At 48.1% G+C, this 24,211-nt stretch overlaps 1 protein-coding gene and 1 pseudogene across 1 annotated transcript; one reads left to right on the top strand and one right to left on the bottom strand.

The window, feature by feature from the left end:
- The first annotated feature begins 5,790 nt into the window (after positions 1-5,790).
- LOC147971605 (uncharacterized) lies at positions 5,791-11,608 on the top strand (annotated as a pseudogene).
- A 566-nt stretch (positions 11,609-12,174) lies between these two features.
- On the bottom strand, positions 12,175-12,858 carry LOC147971604 (uncharacterized). Its single transcript, XM_087522814.1, has 2 exons — positions 12,426-12,858; positions 12,175-12,288 (listed from the first exon to the last, which is right to left on the bottom strand). Exons 1-2 carry the CDS (start codon positions 12,856-12,858, stop codon positions 12,221-12,223), a joined length of 501 nt encoding a protein of 166 aa, XP_087378940.1. The 3' UTR covers positions 12,175-12,220.
- Between the last annotated feature and the right edge of the window lie 11,353 nt (positions 12,859-24,211).

Genomic DNA, 24,211 nt, shown 5'->3' with positions numbered 1-24,211 from the left:
CATCAAGAACATTCTCTAACCTAGACAAGTTGTCTGCAACGGGGTTCTCGGCTCCCTTTCTATCAATAATATGCAAATCAAATTCTTGTAGCAAGAGAACCCATCTAATAAGTCTAGGTTTAGCATCTTTCTTTTCCATAAGATATTTAATAGCAGCATGATCAGTGTGAACATGTTGGCGTTCTGGGAACGGGGGTCCCCAGACTTGCCTGTCTGCGGCCCGCTGCGTGGCTAAGCCAGCAGGCCGTACGACCCATCTTCATCAACAAGGCATCCAAGACCCTCGCGAGGGGCCAAGCCTCGCGAGGCGGACGACACAAGACCTCCTCTGGAGCGGCCTAGTCAGGCAGGCTCACGAGGAGCGGAGATATCAAGGCGAGGCGAACCTCATGAGGCTCTCGTGACGTGAGCCATGATGATCGATACCAGGCTGACGCTAGGCGGGCGCCAGCGCGCGCAACATCCTTGTTTCCTCTTTGGTGCTAAGGAAACCAGTGCAGGCAAGGCGTACCGAGGCATCAGGCAAAGGTTGCCATTTTGGTGCAACAAGGCCAAGACCAGAAGGACGACAAGATGGAGGTCATCGTGGAGCCTAAGACGGCGTCACCACTAGAGCCTTTGGCAGGCGAAGACCACTTTTGTCAGGATAGCTTGTACTAGCTGTCCCCCTTCAAATTTGCCCACCATTGTTGGCTCCCTTCCCGCTCAAGATTTGGGAAGAGGACCAGGGCCTCTATAAGTAGGACTAGCCACCACCATAGGCAGGAGAGGACATCTTAGATCATCCCCAGCCACACAAGTTGGCCAATCAAAAGAACACATCAACCTCATGAGGCTGTTCTTCCCAAGGTATTGTTCATCATCAGCCCGAGAGGCAATCCACCACGAGCACACTGGAGTAGGGTATTACACCACAATGGTGGCCCGGACCAGTATAAATCTTGTGTCTTTCTGTGTTGCGTGTTCGTCGAGTTCGTCCGCGAGATCTTAGCGAGCTAGGGCGTAGATCGGTGGGAGGAAAAGACTTCGCGCGCACCCCAGTGTTCGAACCTTAAGGGTTTGCCGGAACCCCACATCCGAAATTTGGCGCGCCAGTTAGGGGTGTGCCGTAGCTTTCCTTCCATCAGTTCGTCGCTCCATCATCTCCATGGCAGACACTCGCCGTGCTCGAGCTGAGCGCCGGGCTGCCCTCACCGCCCGCGTTGCTCAGACGGCCCCCATCGGCGGGCCACCACATCGTTCTCCGTCTCCCGCCGCCAACGCTGTGACCCGCCCGGTGGGGAACGAGCAGCAAGCGTCTTCGCTGCATCCTTCAGTGTGGCATGACGACCGCACCGCCACTCCATCGCTGGCCCCAGCCGGTTCTTCGTCTCATGCCCACTTCGCTCCCATGGAGGCGCGGGCCGCACTCCTCGCTGCAAACGAGCTCCTGCACTACCGCCCAATCGACGACCTCTACAAGGAGTGACTTGACCACGTCGCCGAGCTCGTCCGCGCCGCAGGGGGCTCCCCAGCGCCGTCCCTCGCTCGGCCTCACCCTCAGCCAGCCACGGGCGACGAGGCCCGAGGCGCGCCTCCACCACCCCAGCCCAAAGACGGCGCCTTGGCACCAAGGCGTGCGGCCCCGCGATGCGATCCGCCATGCCCGGTGCCCGCGCGTGAAGAAGCTGCACCCGCACTTCCCGCGCCGCCTCGTCAAGACCGTGCGCTGCTTGTGGCGGTGTCGCGCGGACCTCGACAAGACCAAGATCTACCTCCAAGGCGGGCCCCAGTAACCACGGCTGGCTGCCGCGCCTTCACCCTTGAGCTGCTCAGCGTCGCCTGGCTAGGCAAGTTCAAGCCGGACCTGCCTCCTCGCTACGACGGCACCGCCGACCCCATGGAGTTCCTGCAGCTCTACCAGCAGAGCATCGAAGCAGCCAACGGCGACGAGAAAGTCATAGCGAACTGGTTTCCCATGGCTCTCAAGGATGGGGCCCGCACCTGGCTCTTGAACCTGTAGCATGACTTGATCTCCTCCTGGGACAAGATGCACGACCGCTTCATCGCCAACTTCCAGGGCACTCGCGACCGACGTGCGCGACATCAAGCAACAACCAGGGGAGACCCTCCAGAAGTACATCTAGCGCTTCAACAGCACCCACCTCAAGATCCCCAAGGTCACGGATGAGGCCATCATCTCCGCGTTCTTCGACGGCGTCTGTGACGTCAAGATGAAGGGAGAGCTCGCTATCCACGAGGAGCTCTGCACATCTCAGGAGCTGTTCAACCTGGCGACCAAGTGCGCAAGAGATGAGGAGGGGCGCCTTTCCCTCCTTGAGCTGCCAGCCGCAGGCACAGAGGAGAAGAAAGCTAAGGCCAAGGACGTGAAGCGCAAGGAAGCGGTAGTGCTAGCTGCGGAGCCCGACACCAAACGGGGCAGAGATCAGCCCGAGTAATCCAAGAACAGCCGACCGTTCTGCGCCTTCCACAACATGAACACCCACAACACCAGCGACTGCCAAGAGCTCCGAGCCCTACGTGAGGGACGCTACGGTCGATGCCCCAAGCGCTGCGACCGGGGCTACGACCGTGGAGGAGGACAAGGAGGCGGACGCAGGGACGACCGTGGCCGCGCCAGGAATGGCGCGACAGGCCTCGTGAGGACCGCTGGCAGGACCATCCTCGCGAGGGGCCCTGGAGGGAGCAGCCTCGTGAGGATCGCCCTCAAGGCGACACCGGTCTTCCTCCGTTGCCGCCACCAAGAAGGAACGACGACCATCATCAGGACGAGGGGGCTGGGGGCTTCCAGGAGCCGCATGCAATCGCTTGCATCTTGGGCGGCGCCCAGGCCCCAGTCTCTCAGCGCATCTTCAAACGGTCCGCTCATGAGGTGAACGCGGCGCTCCCCAAGCTTGAGGCCGCGCACCCGCTCAAGTGGTTCCAATGCGCCATCACTTTCGACTCGGCAGATCAGCTCACGTGCGCGGCCACCGCCGGCGTCGTCCCGATGTTGTGTTCCCCAGTCATCAGCAATGTGCAGGTTACCGACCCTTATCGACGGCGGTGCAGGGCTCAACATCCTGTCCGTCGACACCTTTGACAACCTCCAAGTGCCATATGAGCAGCTCTAGCCTACCAAACCTTTCTCAGGAGTGACCGACGGCTCCACCACACCGATAGGGCAGGTCCGCCTGCCTGTGATCTTTGGCACACACGACAACTACCGCACCGAGCTCATCGACTTCCACGTCACGCACATCAGCCTGCTGTACAACGCCATCCTTGGGTATCTGGCCCTGGCAAAGTTCATGGCGGTCACCCACCACGGCCACACCATCCTCAAGATGCCTGGAAGTGGTGGGGTCATCACGGTCCCGTGTGAAGAAAGGGATGCGATGCGCTCCCTCGAGCGCGCCTTCCAAGCTGTAGCAATCGACGACCCCGACAACAGAAGTGAGGGCCCTCCGGAGGCCATCCCCAAGAAGAAGAAGCTGCACCGTGTAGGACCTCAGGAGGATGGCGTCACGGCAGGAGCCTCGTCAGGATCAGCGTCCATCCAAGGGGCGCCTCCCTCCATCGCATAGGAAGGCGCACCCAGCGCCCTCCTTGGGCAGGGCTCGGGGGCTCTCTTATGGAGGGCCTCAGGCCTTGCCAACCTCACGAGGGAGGCACTTGGGCGCCACTTGGAGGCCTGCCACGCGGCATGTTTTCCTCAGTAGAACGCAAGGCAAGGGGTGCCCACCGCTCAGGAGTTCATCGCCAAGACCACACAGGAACTGCAAGACGCAAGAGCCATGTGCAGCGACAGCTGCTCATAGGGCATGGCTCACCATCCAGGCGAGCGTGCTGAGCTGCGTGTCCGCATCAACGTCATAGGGCTCAATAGGGCTGCATCTCAGGAGCGCTTCTGGCCTTCGCGTGTGGGCCGTTGCGAGGGCCCGCCACACAACTACGTCCGCATGCCCCTCGGCTTGCCGAGCGTGGCGTCGGCCTATCAGCGCGCCATGCGGCGTGACCTGGGGGCCCAAGAGGCCAGGTACCGCGCCGTCCTGGAGGAAATGGAGACGGTTTTCGCGAAGCCTCCTGAGCCCCTAGAGCCTCCCGAGGCTCAAGGCTCCGGTGGCTCATGAGGAGTCCTTTCTTCGACGCATGCCTTCAGCTGCACCAACTCTGCTTCGTCTACAGAACCAGGTGACATCTTCCAAGCTCGTTAAGCTGGGAGCGCCCCTTGGGCTGCATTATTCCCATGCCGTGTGGGTCCGTCCCTACGACATGTATCCCATTTGCTTACGTCTTTAGCTTACCTTGCGGGGGTGCCCCTCGGCCTACATCATCCCCAAGCCGCTTGGGCCGGACCCAGTGGCATGTATCTTCCTGCATTTACCCAAGCTAATTTGCCTTCCCTGCTTAACCTGCCTATGGTTATCACCTGCTCGATCATCGCCTCCCACGGGGCCTCCTCATAGGCATGGCGTTGGTGCATGGGTCCGTCCCTGCCACATCGACAAATCTGAGCGGTCAAGCTCTGGCTCGCGGCACGCCCCGCGCACGTCACCTCACCAGGCCCTCAGTGCATTCACTACATCCGGACCAACCAGCGGCAGGCTGACGGCTGTAACGGCAAACCATGTTCTTCTTGTGCCTGTTCACAGGGACCCCGCGGGGAGGATAGCAGGCGGCAGCGCGAGTCTCCTTTTCTATCGTGTAATTTGCTTGCGTGTTAAAAGGGGGGCTCCTGAGCATCGCGACTCAGGAGCTCTTACTGGCTCTCCAGCCCTCACCCCCTGGCCTTGACCACGGCATCGCGACCTGGCATACCAGCGGCGGCTGAGTTCGCTCGAGGGCCGGGACCTGAGGACGCAGAGCACTAAGGAGAGCATGGGAGGAGGGAAACTTGTATGGGCCAGCCTAACTGTGCCGCACAAGCTGGCGCGCAGCCCCAGCGCAACGTCAGGAATCGCCACGAAGTTCACAAAATATGTCTCGCCCTCGGATCGGCTAAATGTCTGGGCCTTATGGATACTCATGCCTTGCCGCAATCGCGTTGCGGCCACATCAACTCCCTTTCTTCCCTTACCATGACCGCTTGAGCGGTAAGGGGGACCTCCTAAGCATCGCGCCTCAGGGTCTCTTACTGGACCTCGGGCCGCACACCTCCTGGCCTTGACCACAGCACGCGACCTGGCATACCAGCGACGGCTGTAGCCTGCCTGGGGACCGGGACCCGTCGACATAGAGCAACAAGCTAACACGAGGAAAGAAAGGAGGGACCGAGCCTTGACAGGACGCGCGTTCATCAAATCTTCATAATAGGGAAGATAAGCACAAAAGACATTACAGACCCTTACATGCCCCCACGGTGCGCTGCATGATTCTTCGTGGGAAACAAAAGCTAAAACTAAGGAGGACCCTATCTACACCCCCCCCCCCCCGTGGCAGACGCCATCACCAACAGTGGGCATCGGAGGCCGGTGCCAACCCCATCCAGATCAGCGGCGGCGACGGCCGGACGCGGCAGCACTGCTCAGAGCACGGCGAGAGCTCAGTGGCACGTAGCTGTCGTCGCTCGTTTACGAAGTCTCGTAGAGCTCAAGAGAGCTACTGGACTCCCAAGGGCTGCAGCTGCTGGAGTGGTCGCGAGCGGAGCGCGCATCCGCCTCGCGCTCATCTCCGGAGCAGCACTCCAGGCGGCGGCCCTCGGCATCGAAGACCTTGAAGAAGAGCGTGGAGATGATGTCGTATTCAAGATGGATCGCGAGGGCGCCCCTCGCGCGGCAGACCCGTGCGATCTCGCCCCAGCCGTGAGTCATGAAGATCTTGCCGGTGGGGACCGCTTCGATCTCCACTCCCATCGCCGGAGCGCCGCAGTGGGTGTGCTGCAACCAGAGCTCGAGAGGCCCCCTCGGCGGCATCACGTCGGAGAAGAACCGTGGGAAGTGGATCCAAGAGCTTGGGGGCATCGGCACCCAAAGCACCAGCTCACGCGAGGAGTCCGTGGCATGGATTCCTGGGGCGACGGCGCGCGTCGCCGCGGCGCGACGACCCCAGGCGCGGTGCCGGCGGTGCTGCTCGTCGCTCTGCCTTCCTGAGTCCTCGGTTTGGACATACAGGGGTAGCGGATACCCTGGGGGAGACCGCTCACACTAAGGCCTCGTCACCATCTGCATCGCCGCTTCTTCACGGTGATGGATCGACCTCTTATTCGGCGGAAGTTGCTCTGGGACATCTCGGGGGGCCTTCCCCTTTTCTTCAGTGGAGAACCTTCTGATAGGCGCCATTGGTGTTAGCAACGAAGCAAGGAAAAAGAAGCTAGTAGTGGAGCGAGGAGGAAGAAGAAAGCGAGCAAGGAAGAGATGGGCAACGGGGGCTCCGCCCTCCTCCCCATTTATAGCAAGAGAAGGCCAACCGGCACCTCCCACAATCGCAGGTAATGATGGTTTTCCTTGCATGTCGCAGTGACTCGTCAAGTCGTGCAGTTGCCGAGGCAGCATGGGGAAGCGGAGACACCCACGTCCATTTAACCGCCACACGTCAACCGAGGCCGCAGGCATTTGGGGCCCGCGATGCTCCATGCTTGACCCTTGGCTTCGCCGTGAAGCCAAGCCCGAGCGCACCTTGGGCCCAGGGGATACTGTCGGTGCTCTGGGAACCGGGGTCCCCAGACTTGCCTACCTGCGGCCCGCTGCGTGGCTAAGCCAGCAGGCCGTACGACCCATCTTCATCAACAAGGTATCCAAGACCCTCGTGAGTGGCCAAGCCTCGCGAGGCGGACGACACAAGACCTCCTCTGGAGCGGCCTAGTCAGGCAGGCTCATGAGGAGCGGAGATATCAAGGCGAGGCGAACCTCACGAGGCTCTCGTGACGTGAGCCATGACGGTCGATACCAGGCTGGCGCCAGTCGGGCGCTAGCGCGCGCAACGTCCTTGTTTCCTCTTTGGTGCTAAGGAAACCAGCGCAGGCAAGGACTACCGAGGCATCAGGCAAAGGTTGCCATTTTGGTGCAACAAGGCCAAGACCAGAAGGACGGCAAGATGGAGGTCAACGTGGAGCCCAAGACGGCGTCACCACCAAAGCCTTTGGTAGGCGAAGACCACTTTTGTCAGGATAGCTTGTACTAGCTGCCCCCCTTCAAATTTTCCCGCCATTGTTGGCTCCCTTCCTGCTCAATATTTGGGAAGAGGACTAGGGCCTCTATAAGTAGGACTAGCGACCACCATAGGCAGGAGAGGACATCTTAGATCATCCCCAGCCACACAAGTTGGCCAAGCACAAGAACACCTCAACATCAGGAGGTTGTTCTTCCCATTGTATTGTTCATCATCAGCCCGAGAGGCAATCCACCACCACCACACTGGAGTAGGGTATTACACCACAACAGTGGCCCAAACCAGTATAAATCTTGTGTCTTTCTGTGTTGAGTGTTCATCGAGTTCGTCCGCGAGATCTTAGCGAGCTAGGGCGTAGATCGGTGGGAGGAAAAGACTTCACGCGCACCCCAGTGTTCAAACCTTAAGGGTTTGCCGGAACCCCAGATCCGACAGAACAGTTACTTTAGAATCAACAATATAAGGTCTGAACTTATCACAAGCAAATACAACTGCTAAGAACTCCTTTTCAATAGTAGCATAATTTCTTTGAACACTGTCCAGAGTTTTACTAGCATATTGGATAACATTTAGTTTCTTATCAACTCTTTTTCCTAGAACAACCCCTACAACATAATCACTAGCACCGCACATAATTTGAAATGGTAAATTCCAATCAGGAGGATGAACAATAGGTGCAGAAATCAAAGATTTCTTAAGTATTCCAAATGCTTCTACACAATCATCATCAAAGACAACAGGAACATCTTTTTGTAAGAGATTAGTCAGAGGCCTAAATTTTTTTGAGAAGTCCTTAATGAACCTCCTATAAAAACTGGCGTGACCAATGAAAGAAAAAAGTACATTTTACTCCCCTGAACAAAGTGAGTGGTTCACTTTACCCCCTGATCTATATTTTGGTTCCTTCTACACCCCAAACAAAACCAAACCAAACGAAAAAAACCCCCGACTGGTTTGTCTCCATTGGATGCTGATGTGGCACAGTCAATGGGTGGGTTTGACCGCGGTGGGGCCTACTCGTCAGGTTGGACTGTTACACGCTGCCGTTCCCCGTTGTGTTCTGGATCAGACAGAGATCGAAATCCCTTTCTTCTTCTCCCCCATGTCGTCGTCGATGGCTCCCTCAGGGCAGCGCTGAACTCCGACCAGCAACGGTGGTCGGAGTCTTGGTGGTGGTGGCGGCGGCGGTGGTGCAACCCGTCAATCTTCCCCAACCTTTTCCTTCTCCCACGGCCGCTCTCTCCCCCGTCCTCAAACCCTAGGTCGATGGCTCTGTCGATGCGGCGACGGCTGCAGCGGTCTGTCTGATTTCGCGGCGGCGCAGACGAACTGAGGTGAGTCCCATCCCTCCAATCCCCTTCCCTTGGTGTACTTACTCTGCTCTAGTTAGCTGCTGTATGTAGGTTCTAATTGAAGATTGAATGTTGTTTTAATCTGTAGTTTAAGCAATGGATCAACTAGATTGGTTAGGCATCCGTTTCTTTTACAATGGCCAATTTGAGAAGTCAAACAAGCAATTGTCATATGTTGGTGGTAATATACAACTCACATCTGTTGAGAGGTACAATATATCCTTAGCTATTGTTAGGGAGCAGTTAGCAGATATAAAGATGGCCTATCATGGTGAAGAGCTAACAGAGAAGCACAGGCTTTACTGGTTGTTTCCTGGAAAAAATGTTAGAGATGGGTTGAGACGACTGGACACTGATAGAAATGTGTTCTTCATGGATAGGTGTATTACAGATTGTGGGGTTGTGGATGTGTATGTGAATTATGAAGATGATGTTGATGAAGATGGACAGAACAGTGTGTCTGATATTGGAGAGAAAGAGGAAGAGGAAACTAATGCTGGAATTGAAGAAGACAAGACAGAAGAGAAGAGTGACAGTGATTGGGAAAATGAGCATGACAATTACTTTGCTGAGGATGACCTGGAGCACAGTTCAGAGGCAGATGTGGATGAGCCTGACAAGATTGAGTATGCTGTACAAGATGAATTGCAACCTGAAACTGGAAATGTTCCTGAAGTAGATGTTGCACCTGATGAAATAAGTGATGAATGTGCTGATCTTGATTGGTGCCCTAAAGATGAAGACAGTTCGGGTGAAGATGATGAGGCAGAGGAGCTCAGAAAGCATGCTAAGGAAGTGCTCAGAAAGATCAGAATGAGGTTGCCACTTGATGAAGAGAAGGAAGTGAAAGAAAGTACAACACAGTTAATTCCTTTTGATGAAATGGACGAAGGAAATGACACTCCATACATGGATTCCAGTGAGGAATACAGTTATGATGAGGATGAGCATGGAAATTCATTTAGGATGAAATCAAGATTTCCAAGATTTGATAGCAAGGCTGCAATTCCAATATTCAGTTTGGGCATGACATTTAGAGGAAGAAGTCAGTTCAAGAGGGCACTCGTGAAGTATGGCCTGGCTATGAAGAGGCATATTTGCTTTGTAAAAGATGAGGCTGGTAGGATTAGGGAAAAATGTTCTTGGCCTAAGTGTCCTTGGTTGATTTATGGTGCAAAGAGGAGCTCAAATGATTGGTTTCAAGTCATAACACTTGTTGACAACCACATATGCCCACAGAGGAGAGACAACAGATTGGTTACTGCACCTAGAATTGCAGACAAGTATGAGAGAATTATGAAGGCAAATCCAGGATGGAAAGTGAAATCTATTAAGGCCACTGTCAGATTAGAGATGTTTGCAGATGTGCATGTTTCCAAAATAAAGAAAGCAAAAGCAATAGTCAGAAAGAGAGTTAGAGAAGCAATGCATGAAGAATATGCCAGGGTGTTTGATTATCAGCTAGAAATATTGAGGAGCAATCCAGGAAGCACTATGGCAGTTGTGCTTAATCCAAAAGAAACTGCACCAGTTTTTCAGAGATTGTATGTGTGCTTTCAGGCTTGCAAGAGAGGTTTCATAGAAGGGTGCAGGAAAGTAGTGGGTTTGGATGGCTGCTTCTTTAAGGGGGCTCAAAGTGGAGAGCTACTCTGTGCTCTTGGAAGAGATGCAAATGGGCAAATGTATCCCATTGCTTGGGCGGCAGTTGAGGTGGAAAATAAGGACTCTTGATTTTGGTTTATGGCATTGTTAAATAAAGACTTGGAGATTTCAAATCAAGGTGAAGGCTGGGTGTTTATATCAGATCAGCAGAAAGGTCTAATCAATGCAATTTCAAAGGTTGTACCAGGAGCTAAACATAGAAATTGTGCTAGGCACATTTATGCTAACTGGAAGAAAAAACATAGGGACCAGAAATACCAGAAGAGATTTTGGGCTTGTGCAAAGTCTTCTAACAGAGTTCAGTTTAATTTCAACAGGGCAAAGCTTGCTCAGCTCACACCAGAAGGAGCAAGAGACATGATGCAGGCTGGGCCTGAACATTGGTGTAGAGCATGGTTCAAAGAAGGATCATTCTGTGATTCAGTCAACAACAATATGTGTGAAAGTTTTAACAATTGGATAGTGGAATATAGAGGTCTTCCAATCATCAGTATGTTTGAAGCCATCAGAGCAAAGGTGACAGTTAGGATTCAAGTTAATAGAGCTATGCCTGCCAATTGGAATGGAACAATTTGTCCCAAAAGCCTCAAAAAGGTGAACAAGTTGATACAACTTACTGAGAAGTGTGAGACAATATGGAATGGAAAAGATGGATATGAGGTGAAGTTAGGATAGCATGGATTCAAAGTTGACTTGCAAGCAGGAACATGTTCTTGTAGATACTGGGAATTGTCAGGAATTCCATGTGTTCATGCTCTAGCAGCTTCACAGTGTGGCCCTGATGACATAGATTCACTTATTACACCTTTCTACATAATTGAAGCTTACAACAAGACATATGAACATGTCATGATGCCAATGGAGGGCATGCCTAGCTGGCCAATATCTGACAAACCTAGACCATTAGTTCCAAGCTATGTGCAAATGCCTGGGAGGCCCAGGACAGAGATAATAAGAGGTGGAGATGAGCCTCCTAAGCATGCACACAAACTCTCCAAGATTGGAACTAAGATCAAGTGTAGTTTATGTGGAAATCCTGGGCATAACATGAGGAAATGCAATACTAACCCCAACAAGGGAAAGTACAAGAATAGGAAGAGGAAAAAAGAAACAAAAGTGTGTAATGATTTTTACATATGTTTAATTTCTATATGTTTTGTCCTTGTGAAATTGCAGCAATGTGAAACACCTAACAACTGTTACTTTTCTATGTTGTGTAGGAAAATCCTCCAAGGACATCTCAAAGAGTAGCAAATGAAACTGCTACAGCCCAGTCTTCACAGCATGCAGCTCAAACATCACAGCAAGCTGCAGGAGGGAGAGCCCAGTCTTCACAGCAAGCTACAGGAGGGACAGCACAGCCTTCACAGCAAGCTACAGGAGGGACAGCACAGCCTAGAAGGGGAAGGCCTCCAAAGCAAGCAAACAGAACAGCTGGTGCTAGTTCTAGTCAGAGAAGGAGGAAATCTACCAGGGTTAGCATGTTTGATGAACTGAGGGGTTAAGCAGGAAAATTTCTGTTGTTTAGAGCCTTCAAAGTGTGTTTGTTGTTGTTTGATGAACTTGTGTTTGTTGCTGTTAAACTGCACAATTTCTTTTTGAGGAACTAGTGTTTGTTGCTGTTAAACTGCACAATTTCTTTTTGAGGAACTAGTGTTTGTTACTGCTAAGCTACAAAATTTGTGTTTAGTTGAATGCTACTGTTTACTATGTTCTCTTTTGAAAGAAATTTCCTTTCGATAGAAGCTTGGCAAAATATGTTCACTTTTGGCACAAACAAATAAGCTCACAATTGTACCATTTCACAAGACAACATAGTACCAGCACATTACACAAATATTTGGGACAATTTTGGCAGTACAGATGCTTCACCACAACAACGAGCATAAAATAGAACTGAACACACAGTACAACACTACAGATTGTTAAACAGTACAACAAACCAAGTGGAAAGCCAAAGTGCCAAATATAACAGGACACAAACTCAAACTCCTTCATCACCGTTAGTGCCGTCGATCTTGCCCAGCATAGTCTTGAAGATATGCTTGCGAGTCAGGTCCTCGCCTTCTCCTGGCAGCCACTCATCAGGCAGTCCTTCAGCAAGCAGAGGACCACGATCAACAACCTCCTTCATGTGGCAAATGACAGGATACAGTAAGCTGTTCTTCTTCCTTGGCGACGACGGTCCGTATTCACCCAATTCGAATTGCATTGCTTCATACTCATCCATGGACTCAGGTGTCTTGTTTGTCAGCTTCGGCTCAGGTATCTCCACTGTCACCACCTTGCCAACAAAGGAAGGGTCACGAAGCCACGCCATGACCTCAAGCTCGCGGCGGCTTGCCGGCGGCAGGATCTCGATCAGCTCGCCACCCAGATGCTTGAGAACATCTTTCACGGACGCCATCGTCCAGGCCTGGTTTGGGAGGCCTTCAAAGCCGAGCTTGCTCTTGTACTTCAGAGCACCTGGCTGAGATCGAACCATTTTGCGCCAACGCGAAAACTGAATCCAACGCCGGCAACACTTGATCTTCATTGACGAAAGGAGCACCTCAGAGCACTTCTCCTCCGTCGAGAAGGTCAGCCACAAGTCATGTGGTGGGCACGCGAACTCGACGACCACCTCGGATGGCACCACCCCGCAATGCTGCTGCAAGATCGCCAGCATGGCTGCCGGCGTCACTGTCTGCTCGCCGTCTTTGACCGCAGTTGCCAGAAGCACGTGCCGCCCGAAGCGCAGCTCCTGCACATCCATGGCCGGAGTGCGGGAGATCAGGACATGGCTCACCTCTCGACGGAGCTCCGGCTCTCCCAGCCGCCACACCTCCTGCGGGAACCGGCATTCCAGCAAGCTACGGCTCGCCTGGGCTACTGCGACGACCGGGGCCGCGCCTCCATTGCCGGCGGCGCTCACGGCGTCCAGCGACACGGTGGTGGAGCTCACGCCGCCGCCGCCCATGGTGAATAGGGTTAGGGATTTGGACTGGGAAGGGGGGATTTCTGATCCAGATCGCAACGGGGAACGACAACTCTATAACAGTCCAACCTGACAAGTAGGCCCCACCACGGTCAAAACAGCCCTTTGACTGTGCCACATCAGCATCCAATGGAGACAAACCAGCCGGGGGGGGGGGTTTCATCCGGTTTGGTTTTGTTTGGGGTGTAGAAGGAATCAAAATATAGATCAGGGGGTAAAGTGAACCAGCCACTTTGTTCAGGGGAGTAAAATGGACTTTTTTTCCCAATGAAACTTCTTATACCTTTGATGTCCTCAGGACACGACATCTTTTCAATAGCACCAACTTTATCTTTATCAACTTCAATACCTCTTTCAGAAATTTTATGCCCCAAGACAATACCTTCATTAACCATAAAGTGGCACTTCTCCCAATTCAAGACAAGATTAGTTTCTTCACATCTCTGCAAAACTCGATCAAGGTTTCTTAAGAAATCATCAAAAGAAGTTCCATATACAGAAAAATCATGCACGCATACCTCAACAATCTTTTCACAAAAGTCAGAGAATATAGCAGTCATACATCTTTGAAAAGTAGCAGGTGCATTGCATAAACCAAAAGGCATACTTATTTTGACACAGGTATTTGAGAGAAACCATACTAACCATCTAGAAAGCAAAAATGTGTATGTTTGGATAATCTTTCTAGCATTTGATCAATAAAAGGTAGAGGGTAATGATCCTTTTTAGTTGCTTTATTTAATTTGCGGAAATCAATTACCATTCTATAACCTGTAACAATTCTTTGTGGGATCAATTCATCTTTATCATTAGGAACAACAGTAATACCTCCCTTCTTAGGGATACAATGGACATGACTTACCCACTAACTATCAGCAACGGGATAAATTATACCTCCCTCCAGAAGCTTTAGTATTTCTTTTCTTACCACTTCTTTCATCTTAGGATTTAACCGTCGTTGGTGATCAACAACCGGTTTTGTGTCTTTCTCCAATTTTATTTTGTGCTGGCAGAGAGTGGGACTAATGCCCTTAAGATAATCAAGAGTATATCCAATAGCAGCACGGTTTTTCTTCAAAGTTTTCAATAATTTCTTTTCTTCATGCTCTGAAAGGTTAGCACTAATAATAACAGGATATATCTCTTTCTCACCAAGATAAGCATATTTAAGAGTACCGGGTAAAGGTTTTAGCTCAAACACGGGATCACCCTTGGGTGGAGGAGGATCCCCTAGAATTTCGACATGCAAGTTGTGTTTCAAAATAGGTCCCTGTTTAAAGAATACTTCATCTATTTCCCTTTTTTCATTCATAAACATGTCATTTTCATGGTCTAGCAAATATTGTTCTAAAGGATCACTAGGAGGCACAACAATAGAAGCAAGACCAATAATTTCATCTTTACTAGGCAATTATTTATCATGGGGTTGTCTACGAAATTTAGCAAAGTTAAATTCATGAGACATATCCCCTTAACCAACAGAAACAATATCCTTATTGCAGTCTATCTTAGCATTAACAGTATTCAAGAAGGGTCTACCAAATATAATGGGACAAAAGTTATCTTGTGGGGAACCAAGAACAAGAAAATCAGTAGGATATTTAACTTTCCCACACAAGACTTCAACATCTCTAACAATCCCAACCGGTGAAATAGTATCTCTATTGGCAAGCTTAACCGTAACATCAATTTCTTCTAATTCAGCAGGTGCAATATCATGCATAATTTCTTTATATAAGGAATGAGATATTGCACTTGCACTAGCACCCATATCACATAAGTCATGATAGCAATGATCTCCTATTTTAACAGAAATAACAGGCATGCCTACAACCGGTCTATGCTTATTTTTAGTATCAGGTCTAGCAATTCTAGCAGCCTCATCACAGAAGTAAATAACATGTCCATCAATATTATCGGCCAAGAGATCTTTAACCATAGCAACACTAGGTTCAACTTTAATTTGCTCAGAGGGTTTAGTTGTTCTAGTATTACTCTTACGAACCACAGTTGAAGCTTTAGCATGATCCTTTATTCTAATAGGGAAAGGTAGTTTCTCAATATAAGCAGTGGGAACAACGGGATCATTATAAGTGATAGTCTTTTCTTCAACTTTAATAGGTTTAACTACTTTTACTTCAATGGGAGGATTATATTTAAACCACTTCTCCTTAGGGAGATCAACATGAGTAGCAAAGGATTAACAGAAGGAAGCTACTATCTCAGAGTCAATTCCATATTTAGTGCTAAATTCACGGAAAGCATCGGTATCCATAAAAGATTTAACACAATCAAACTTAGGTGTTATATCTGACTCCTTACATTCGTCGAGGTCACAATCTTCAGAGTTGCATTTAATTCTTTCCAATAAATCCCATTTGAATTCAATAGTCTTCATCATAAAAGAACCAGTACAAGAAGTATCAAGCATGGAGCGATTATCGAGAGAAAGCCGAGCTTAAAATTATTGAATAATAATTTCTCTTGAGAGATCATGATTGGGGCATGAATATAACATTGACTTAAGCCTCCCCCAAGCTTGAGCGATGCTTTCTCCTTCACGAGGCCAAAAATTATATATATAATTACGATCACGATGAACAAGATGCATAAGATAAAACTTATGATGAAATTCCAATTTCAATCGGTTGTAGTTCCATGATCCGATATCATCACATAGACTAAACCATGTCAATGCCTTTACCTTGAAAGATAAAGGGAAGACCTTCTTCTTGATAACATCCTCGGGCATACTTGTAATCTTACATAATCCACAAACTTCATCCACATAGATTATGTGCAAATCGGGATGTAATGTTCCATCACCTGTGAAAGGTTTAGCTAGCAGTTTCTCTATCATACCCGAAGGAATTTCAAAGTAAACATTTTCAGTAGGTTCAGTAGGTTGAGGAACAACTCTTTGCTCTACTGGTCGGGGTGAAGATACCCCAAACAAGCCCCTCAAAGGATTATGTTCCATAGTAACAAGTGACAGTAAATTTCAGCACACTATATAATTTTTTCCTTACCAAATTCCACCTACCAAAAGTGCTTCACTCCCCGGCAACGGCGCCAGTAAAGAGTCTTGATGACCCACAAGTATAGGGGATCTATCGTAGCCCTTTCGATAAGTAACAGTGTCGAACTCAACGAGGAGCAGAAGGAAATGATAAGCAGTTTTCAGCAAGGTATTCTCTGCAAGCACTGAAATTATCGGTAACAGATAGTTTTGTGATAAGGTAATTTTTAACGGGTAACAAGTGAAAAAGTAAATAAGGTGCATCAAGATGGCCCAATCCTTTTTGTAGCAAAGGACAAGCCTGGACAAACTCTTATATGAAGGAAAGCGCTCCCGAGGACACATGGGAATTATCGTCAAGCTAGTTTTCATCACGTTCATATGATTGACGTTCGGTACTTTGATAATTTGATATGTGGGTGGACCGGTGCTTGGGTGGTATCCTTACTCGGACAAGCATCCCACTTATGATTAACCCCTATTGCAAGCATCCGCAAACTACAACAGAAGTATTAAGGTAAACCTGACCATAGCATGAAACATATGGATCCAAATCAGCCCCTTACGAAGCAACGCATAAACTAGGGTTTAAGCTTTTGCCACTCTAGCAACCCATCATCTACTTATTACTTCCCAGTGCCTCCCTCTAGGCCCAAACAATGGTGAAGTGTCATGTAGTCGACGTTCACATGACACCACTAGAGGGATGACAACATACATCTCATCAAAAATATCGAACGAATACCAAATTCACATGACTACTTATAGAAAGACTTCTCCCATGTCCTCAGGAACAAACTTAACTACTCACAAATCATATTCATGTTCATAATCAGAGGGGTATTAATATGCATAATGGATCTGAACATATGATCTTCCACCAAGTAAACCAACTAGCATCAACTACAAGGAGTAATCAACACTACTAGCAACCAACAGGTACCAATCTGAGGTTTTGAGACAAAGATTGGTTACAAGAGATGAACTAGGGCTTGATATGAGATGGTGCTGGTGAAGATGTTGATGGAGATTGACCCCCTCCCGATGATAGGATCGATGGTGATGACGATGGTGATGATTTCCCCCTCCCGGAGGGAAGTTTCCCCGGCAGAACAGCTTTGCCGAAGCCCTAGATTGGTTCCGCCAAGGTTCCGCCTCGTGGCGGCGGAGTTTCGTCCCGTGAGCTGCTTATGATTTTTTCCTCGACGAAAGACTCCATATAGCCAAAGATGGGCATCAGAGGGCTGCCAGGGGGCCCACGAGGCCGGGGGCGCGCCCAGGGGGGTAGGGCGTGCCCCCCACCCTCGTGGATGGTGGGTGGCCCCCCCTCTCGTACTTGTTTGGCCCAATATTTTTTATATATTCTGAACCTTGCTCCCATGAAGTTTCAGGACTTTTGGAGTTGTGCAGAATAGGTCTCTAATATTTCCTCCTTTTCCATCCTAGAATTCCAGCTGCCAGCATTCCCCCTCTTCATGTAAACCTTGTAAAATAAGAGAGAATAGGCATAAGTATTGTGACATAATGTGTAATAACAGCCCATAATGCAATAAATATCAATATAAAAGCATGATCCAAAATGGACGTATCAGTCCACCGAACACAGGGGGGCAGAAGAAATCCCCCCCCCCCCAAAGTCAAAACGGTTAATATGATATACGTCACTTATATCACCAAGAGGGAGCGCAAGCGTGCGCTAAGGGGCGTGTATGCGATAGAGCAAGTCGCCCCAAAATTCAACCCATGGTCGGCCTGTCCGATCACCTTCGATCGCAGGGACCATCCGACCAGTATCCGTCATGGAGGTTCGGCCGCACTGGTCCTCGACCCAATCATTGACAGATTCCACCTTATGAGAATCCTCATGGATGGTGGCATGATGTCTACTACACAACCTTCTTTTTGTAGACGTTGTTGGGCCTCCAAGTGCATAGGTTTGTAGGACAGTAGCAAATTACCCTCAAGTGGATGACCTAAGGTTTGTCAATCTGTGGGAGGCGTAGGAGGAAGATGGTCTCTCTCAACAACCCTGCAACCAAATAACAAAGAGTCTCTTGTGTCCCCAACACACCCAATAAAATGGTAAATTGTATAGGTGCACTAGTTCGGCGAAGAGATGGTGATACAAGTGCAATATGGATGGTAGATAAAGGTTTTTGTAATCTATAAATATAAAAACAGCAAGGTAACTAATGATAAAAGTGAGCACAAACGGTATTGCAATGCGTTGAAACAAGGCCTAGGGTTCATACTTTCACTAGTGCAAGTTCTCTCAACAATAATAACATAAATGGATCATATAACTATCCCTCAAGATGCAACAAAGAGTCACTCCAAAGTCACTAATAGTGGAGAACAAACGAAGAGATTATGGTAGGGTACGAAACCACCTTGATGTCTACTACACAACCTTCTTCTTCTAGACGTTGTTGGGCCTCCAAGTGCAGAGGTTTGAAGGACAGTAGCAAATTTCCCTCAATTGGATGACCTAAGGTTTATCAATCCATAGGAGGCGTAGGATGAAGATGGTCTTTCTCAAGCAACCCTGCAACCAAATAACAAAGAGTCTCTTGTGCCCCCAACACACCCAATACAATGGTAAATTGTATAGGTGCACTAGTTCGGCGAAGAGATGGTGATACAACTGCAATATGGATGGTAGATAAAGGTATTTGTAATCTGAAATTATAAAAACAGCAAGGTAACTAATGGTAAAAGTGAGCGTAAACCGTATTGCAATGATAGTAAACAAGGCCTAGGGTTCATACTTTCACTAGTGCAAGTCCTCCCAACAATAATAGCATAATTGGATCACATAACTATCCCTCAACATGCAACAAAGAGTCACTCCAAAGTCACTAATAGCGGAGAACGAACGAAGAGATTATGGTAGGGTACGAAACCACCTCAAAGTTATTCTTTCCAATCAATCCGTTGGGATATTCCTATAAGTGTCACAAACAGCCCTAGAGTTCGTACTAGAATAACACCTTAAGACACAAATCAATCAAAACCCTAATGTCACCTAGATACTCCAATGTCACCTCAAGTATCCGTGGGTATGATTATACGATATGTATCACACAATCTCAGATTCATCTATTCAACCAACACATAGAACCTCAAAAAGTGCCCCAAAGATTCTACCGGAGAATCACGACGAGAACGTGTGCCAACCCCTATGCATAGGTTCATGGGCGGAACCCGCAAGTTGATCACCAAAACATACATCAAGTGAATCACGTGATATCCTATTCTCACCATAGATACGCACGGCAAGACATACATCAAGTGTTCTCAAATCTTTAAAGACTCAATCCGATAAGATAACTTCAAAGGGGAAACTCAATCCATTACAAGAGAGTAGAGGGGGAGAAGAAACATAAGATCCAACTATAATAGCAAAGCTCGCGATACATCAAGATCGTACCACCTCAAGAACACGAGAGAGAGATCAAACACATAGCTACTGGTACATACCCTCAGCCCCGAGGGAGAACTACTCCCTCCTCGTCATGGAGAGCACCGGGATGATGAAGATGGCCACCGGAGGTGGATTCCCCCTCCGGCAGGGTGCCGGAACGGGTCTAGATTGGTTTTCGGTGGCTACGGAGGTTTCTGGCGGCGGAACTCCCAATCTGTTGTGCTCTTGGATGTTTTTAGGGTATATGGAGATATATAGGCGGAAGAAGTACGTCAGGGGGGCCACGAGGGGCTCACGAGGATGGAGGGCGCGCCCAGGGGGGTGGGCGCGCCCCCTGCCTCGTGACCTCCTCGCAGATCCCCCGACGTGCACTCCAAGTCTTCTAGGCTTCTTTCCTTCCAAAAAAGAGTTCCATGAAGTTTGAGGTCAATTGGACTCCGTGTGATTTTCCTTTTCTTCGAAACCCTAAAACAGGGTAAAAACAGAAACTGGCACTGGGCTCTAGGTTAATAGGTTAGTCCCAAAAATGATATAAAAGTGTATAACAAAGCCCATAAACATTCAAAACAGTAAATAATATAGCATGGAGCAATCAAAAATTATAGATACGTTGGAGACGTATCAGCATCCCCAAGCTTAATTCCTGCTCATCCTCGAGTAGGTAAATGATAAAAACTGAATTTTTGATGCGGAGTGCTACTTGGCATAATTTCAATGTGATTCTTCTTAATTGTGGTATGAATATTCAGATCCAAAAGATTCAAGACAAAAGTTCATAATGACCTAGAAATAATAATACTTCAAGCATACTAACTAAGCAATCATGTCTTCTCAAAATAACATGGCCAAAGAAAGTTCATCCCTACAAAATCATATGGTTTAGTCATGTTTCATTTTCGTCACACAAGAATGCTCTCATCATGCACAACCCTGATGACAAGCCAAGCAATTGTTTCATACTTTAGTAATCTCAAACTCATAAACTTTCACGCAATACATGAGCGCGAGCCATGGATATAGCACTATGGGTGGAATAGAATATAATGAGGGGGTTATGCGGAGAAGACAAAAAAGGAGAAAGTCTCACATCAACGAGGCTAATCAATGGGCTATGGAGATGCCCACCGATTGATGTTAATGCAAGGAGTAGGGATTGCCATGCAACGGATGCACTAGAGCTATAAATGTATGAAAGCTCAACAAAAGAAACTAGTGGGTGTGCATCCAACTTGCTTGCTCATGAAGACCTAGGGCACTTGAGGAGGCCCATTGTTGGAATATACAAGCCAAGTTCTATAATGAAAAATTCCCACTAGTATATGAAAGTGACAAAATAAGAGGCTCTCTATCATGAAGATCATGGTGCTACTTTGAAGCACAAGTGTGGTAAAAGGATAGTAACATTGTCCCTTCTCTCTTTTTCTCTCTTTTTTTGGGCCTTCTCTTTTTTATGGCATTTCTTTATTTTTTTGAGCCTTCTCTTTTTTATGGCCTTTTATTTATTTATTCCTCACTTGGGACAATGCTCTAATAATGATGATCATCACACTTCTATTTATTTACAACTCAATGATTACAACTCGATACTAGAACAAAGATGACTCTATATGAATGCCTCCGGCGGTGTACCGGGATATGCAATGAACCAAGAGTGACATGTATGAAAGAATTATGAATGGTGGCTTTGCCACAAATACTATGTCAACTACATGATCATGCTAAGCAATATGACAATGATGAATGTGTCATGATGAACGGAATGATGGAAAGTTGCATGGCAATATATCTCGGAATGGCTATGGAAATGCCATAATAGGTAGGTATGGTGGCTGTTTTGAGGAAGATATAAGGAGGTTTATGTGTGATAGAGCGTATCATATCACAGGGTTTGGATGCACCGGCGAAGTTTGTGCCAACTCTCAATGTGAGAAAGGGCAATGCACGGAACCGAAGAGGCTAGCAAGGATGGAAGGGTGAGAGTGCGTATAATCCATGGACTCAACATTAGTCATAAAGAACTCACATACTTATTGCAAAAATCTACAAGTCATCAAAAACCTCGGCACTACGCGCATGGTCCTAGGGGGATAGATTGGTAGGAAAAGACCATCGCTCGTCCCCGACCGCCACTCATAAGGAGGACAATCAAATAACACCTCATGTTTCAAATTTGTTACACAACGTTTACCATACGTGCATGCTACGGGACTTGCAAACTTCAACACAAGCATTTATCAATTTCACAACTACTCAACTAGCACGACTTTGATATTATTACCTCCATATCTCAAAACAATCATCAAGCATCAAACTTCTCTTAGTATTCAAAACACTCATAAGAGAATTTTATTATTAATCTTGTATACCTAGCATATTAGGATTTTAAGAAAATTACCATGCTATTTAAGACTCTCAAAATGATATAAGTGAAGCATGAGAGTTCATCTATTTCTATACCACCACCGTGCTCTAAAAAGATATAAGTGAAGCACTAGAGCAAATGACAAAGTACTCCGAAAGATATAAGTGAAGATCAATGAGAGGTCGAATAATTATGCAACTATGTGAAGACTCTCTAACATTTAAGATTTTCAGATCTTGGTATTTTATTCAAACAGCAAGCAAAACATAATGAAATAAAATGACGCTCCAAGCAAAACACATATCATGTGGCGAATAAAAATATAGCTCCAAGTAAAGTTACCGATGAATGAAGACGAAAGAGGGGATGCCTTCCGGGGCATCCCCAAGCATAGGATTTTGGTTGTCCTTGAATATTACCTTTGGGTGACTTGGGCCTCCCCAATCTTAGGCTCTTGCCACTCCTTATTCCATAGTCCATCGAATCCTTACCCAAAACTTGAAAACTTCACAACACAAAACTTAACAGAAAACTCGTAAGCTCCGTTAGCGAAAGAAAAGAAAACACTACTTCAAGGTACTGTAATGAACTCATTCTTTATTTATATTGGTGTTATATATACTGTATTCCAACTTATCTATGGTTTATAAACTATTTTACTAGCCATAGATTCATCAAAATAAGCAAACAACACACGAAAAACAGAATCTGTCAAAAACAGAACAGTCTCTAGTAATCTGGATCAAACGTATACTTCTGTAACTCATAAAATTCTCAAATAAATTGCTGTACTGGAGGAATTTATCTATTAATCATCTTCTAAAAGAATTAACTAAATATCACTCTCCAAATAAAAATGGCAGCAGTTCTCGTGAGCGCTAAAGTTTCTGTTTTTTTACAGCATGATCATAAAGACTTCACCCAAGTCTTCCCAAAGGTTCTACTTGGAACAAACACTAATCAAACACCTAAAACCACATCTAAACAGAGGCTAGATGAATTATTTATTACTAAAGAGGAACAAAAAGTAAGGAACAAATATAAAGTTGGGTTGCCTCCCAACAAGCGCTATCGTTTTAACGCCCCTAGCTAGGCACGATGATTTCAATGATGCTCACATGAAGGATAAGAATTGTAACATAAAGAGAGCATCATGAAGAATAAGACTAGCACATTTAAGTCTAACATACTTCCTATGCATAGGGATTTTGTGAGAAAACAACTTATGGGAGCAATAATCAACTTGCATAGGAAGGTAAAACAAGCATAACCTCAAAACTTTAAGCACATAGAGAGGAAACTTGATATTATTGCAATTCCCACAAGCATATATTCCTCCCTCATAATAATTTTACGTAGCATCATGAATGAATTCAACAATATAACTATCGGCGTTCTGGGAACGGGGGTCCCCAGACTTGCCTGCCTGCGGCGTGGCTCAGGTGGGGGCCCAGTGCGGCCCATCTTCATCAGCCCAAGCTCAAGACCCTCGTGAGGGGCCAAGCCTCGCGGGGCGGACCACAGGAAGCTTCCTCAAGAGCGGCCTCATCAGGCAGGCTCGTGAGGAGGCGGAGATATCAATGCAAGGGTACCTCGCGAGGATCCCATGACGCAAGCCATGACGATCAAGGCCAGGCGGGCGCCGGCCTGCGCAGGGTCCTTGTTTCCCCTTTGGTGCAAAGGGGGCAAGCACAGGCCAAGGTATCAGGCAAAGGTTACCATTCCAGTGCAACGAGACCAAGACCAGCAGGACGGCCGGACGGAGGTCACCATGGAGCCCAAGACGGCGTCATCACCAGTGCTTTTGGTAGCCGAAGACCACCTTTGGTCAGGATAACTTGTACTAGATGTTCCCCTTCAAAATGGCCAATTGTTGGCGCCCTTCCCACTCAATTATTCGGGGAGAGGCCCAGGGCCTCTATAAAGAGAGCTAGCCTCCACAAAGAAAAGGGGAGGGAAAAACCCAGTAGAGACTAAGTAGAACACATCGCACCAGCTCAAGAACACCCCTCGCGAGGCTGTTCTTCCCTTGTACTGTCCATCATCAGCCCCAGAGGCAATCCACCACACCACACACTGGAGTAGGGTATTACACCACAACGGTGGCCCGAACCAGTATAAACCTCGTGTCTCTTGTGTCGTTCATCATTTTCATCTTAGTTCACACGAGAGGATCAGACGTAGATCGGTAGGGGAAAGATCTCCGCGCGCACCCCAGTGTTTGAACCTCAAGGGTCTGCCGGAACCCGAAATCCGACATTTGGCGCGCCAGGTAGGGGTGCGCCGGAGTTCCCTCCTGACGGCCCGCTCTCCACCAACACGGCGT

The sequence above is a fragment of the Triticum urartu genome, chromosome 5A (assembly GCF_056163025.1).
Source record: "Triticum urartu cultivar PI428250 chromosome 5A, HENAU_Tu73, whole genome shotgun sequence".
NCBI classification, from domain to species: Eukaryota; Viridiplantae; Streptophyta; class Magnoliopsida; order Poales; family Poaceae; genus Triticum; species Triticum urartu.
Note: the sequence above shows the minus strand (reverse complement) of the source record. Positions and strands in the feature narration are given on the sequence as shown.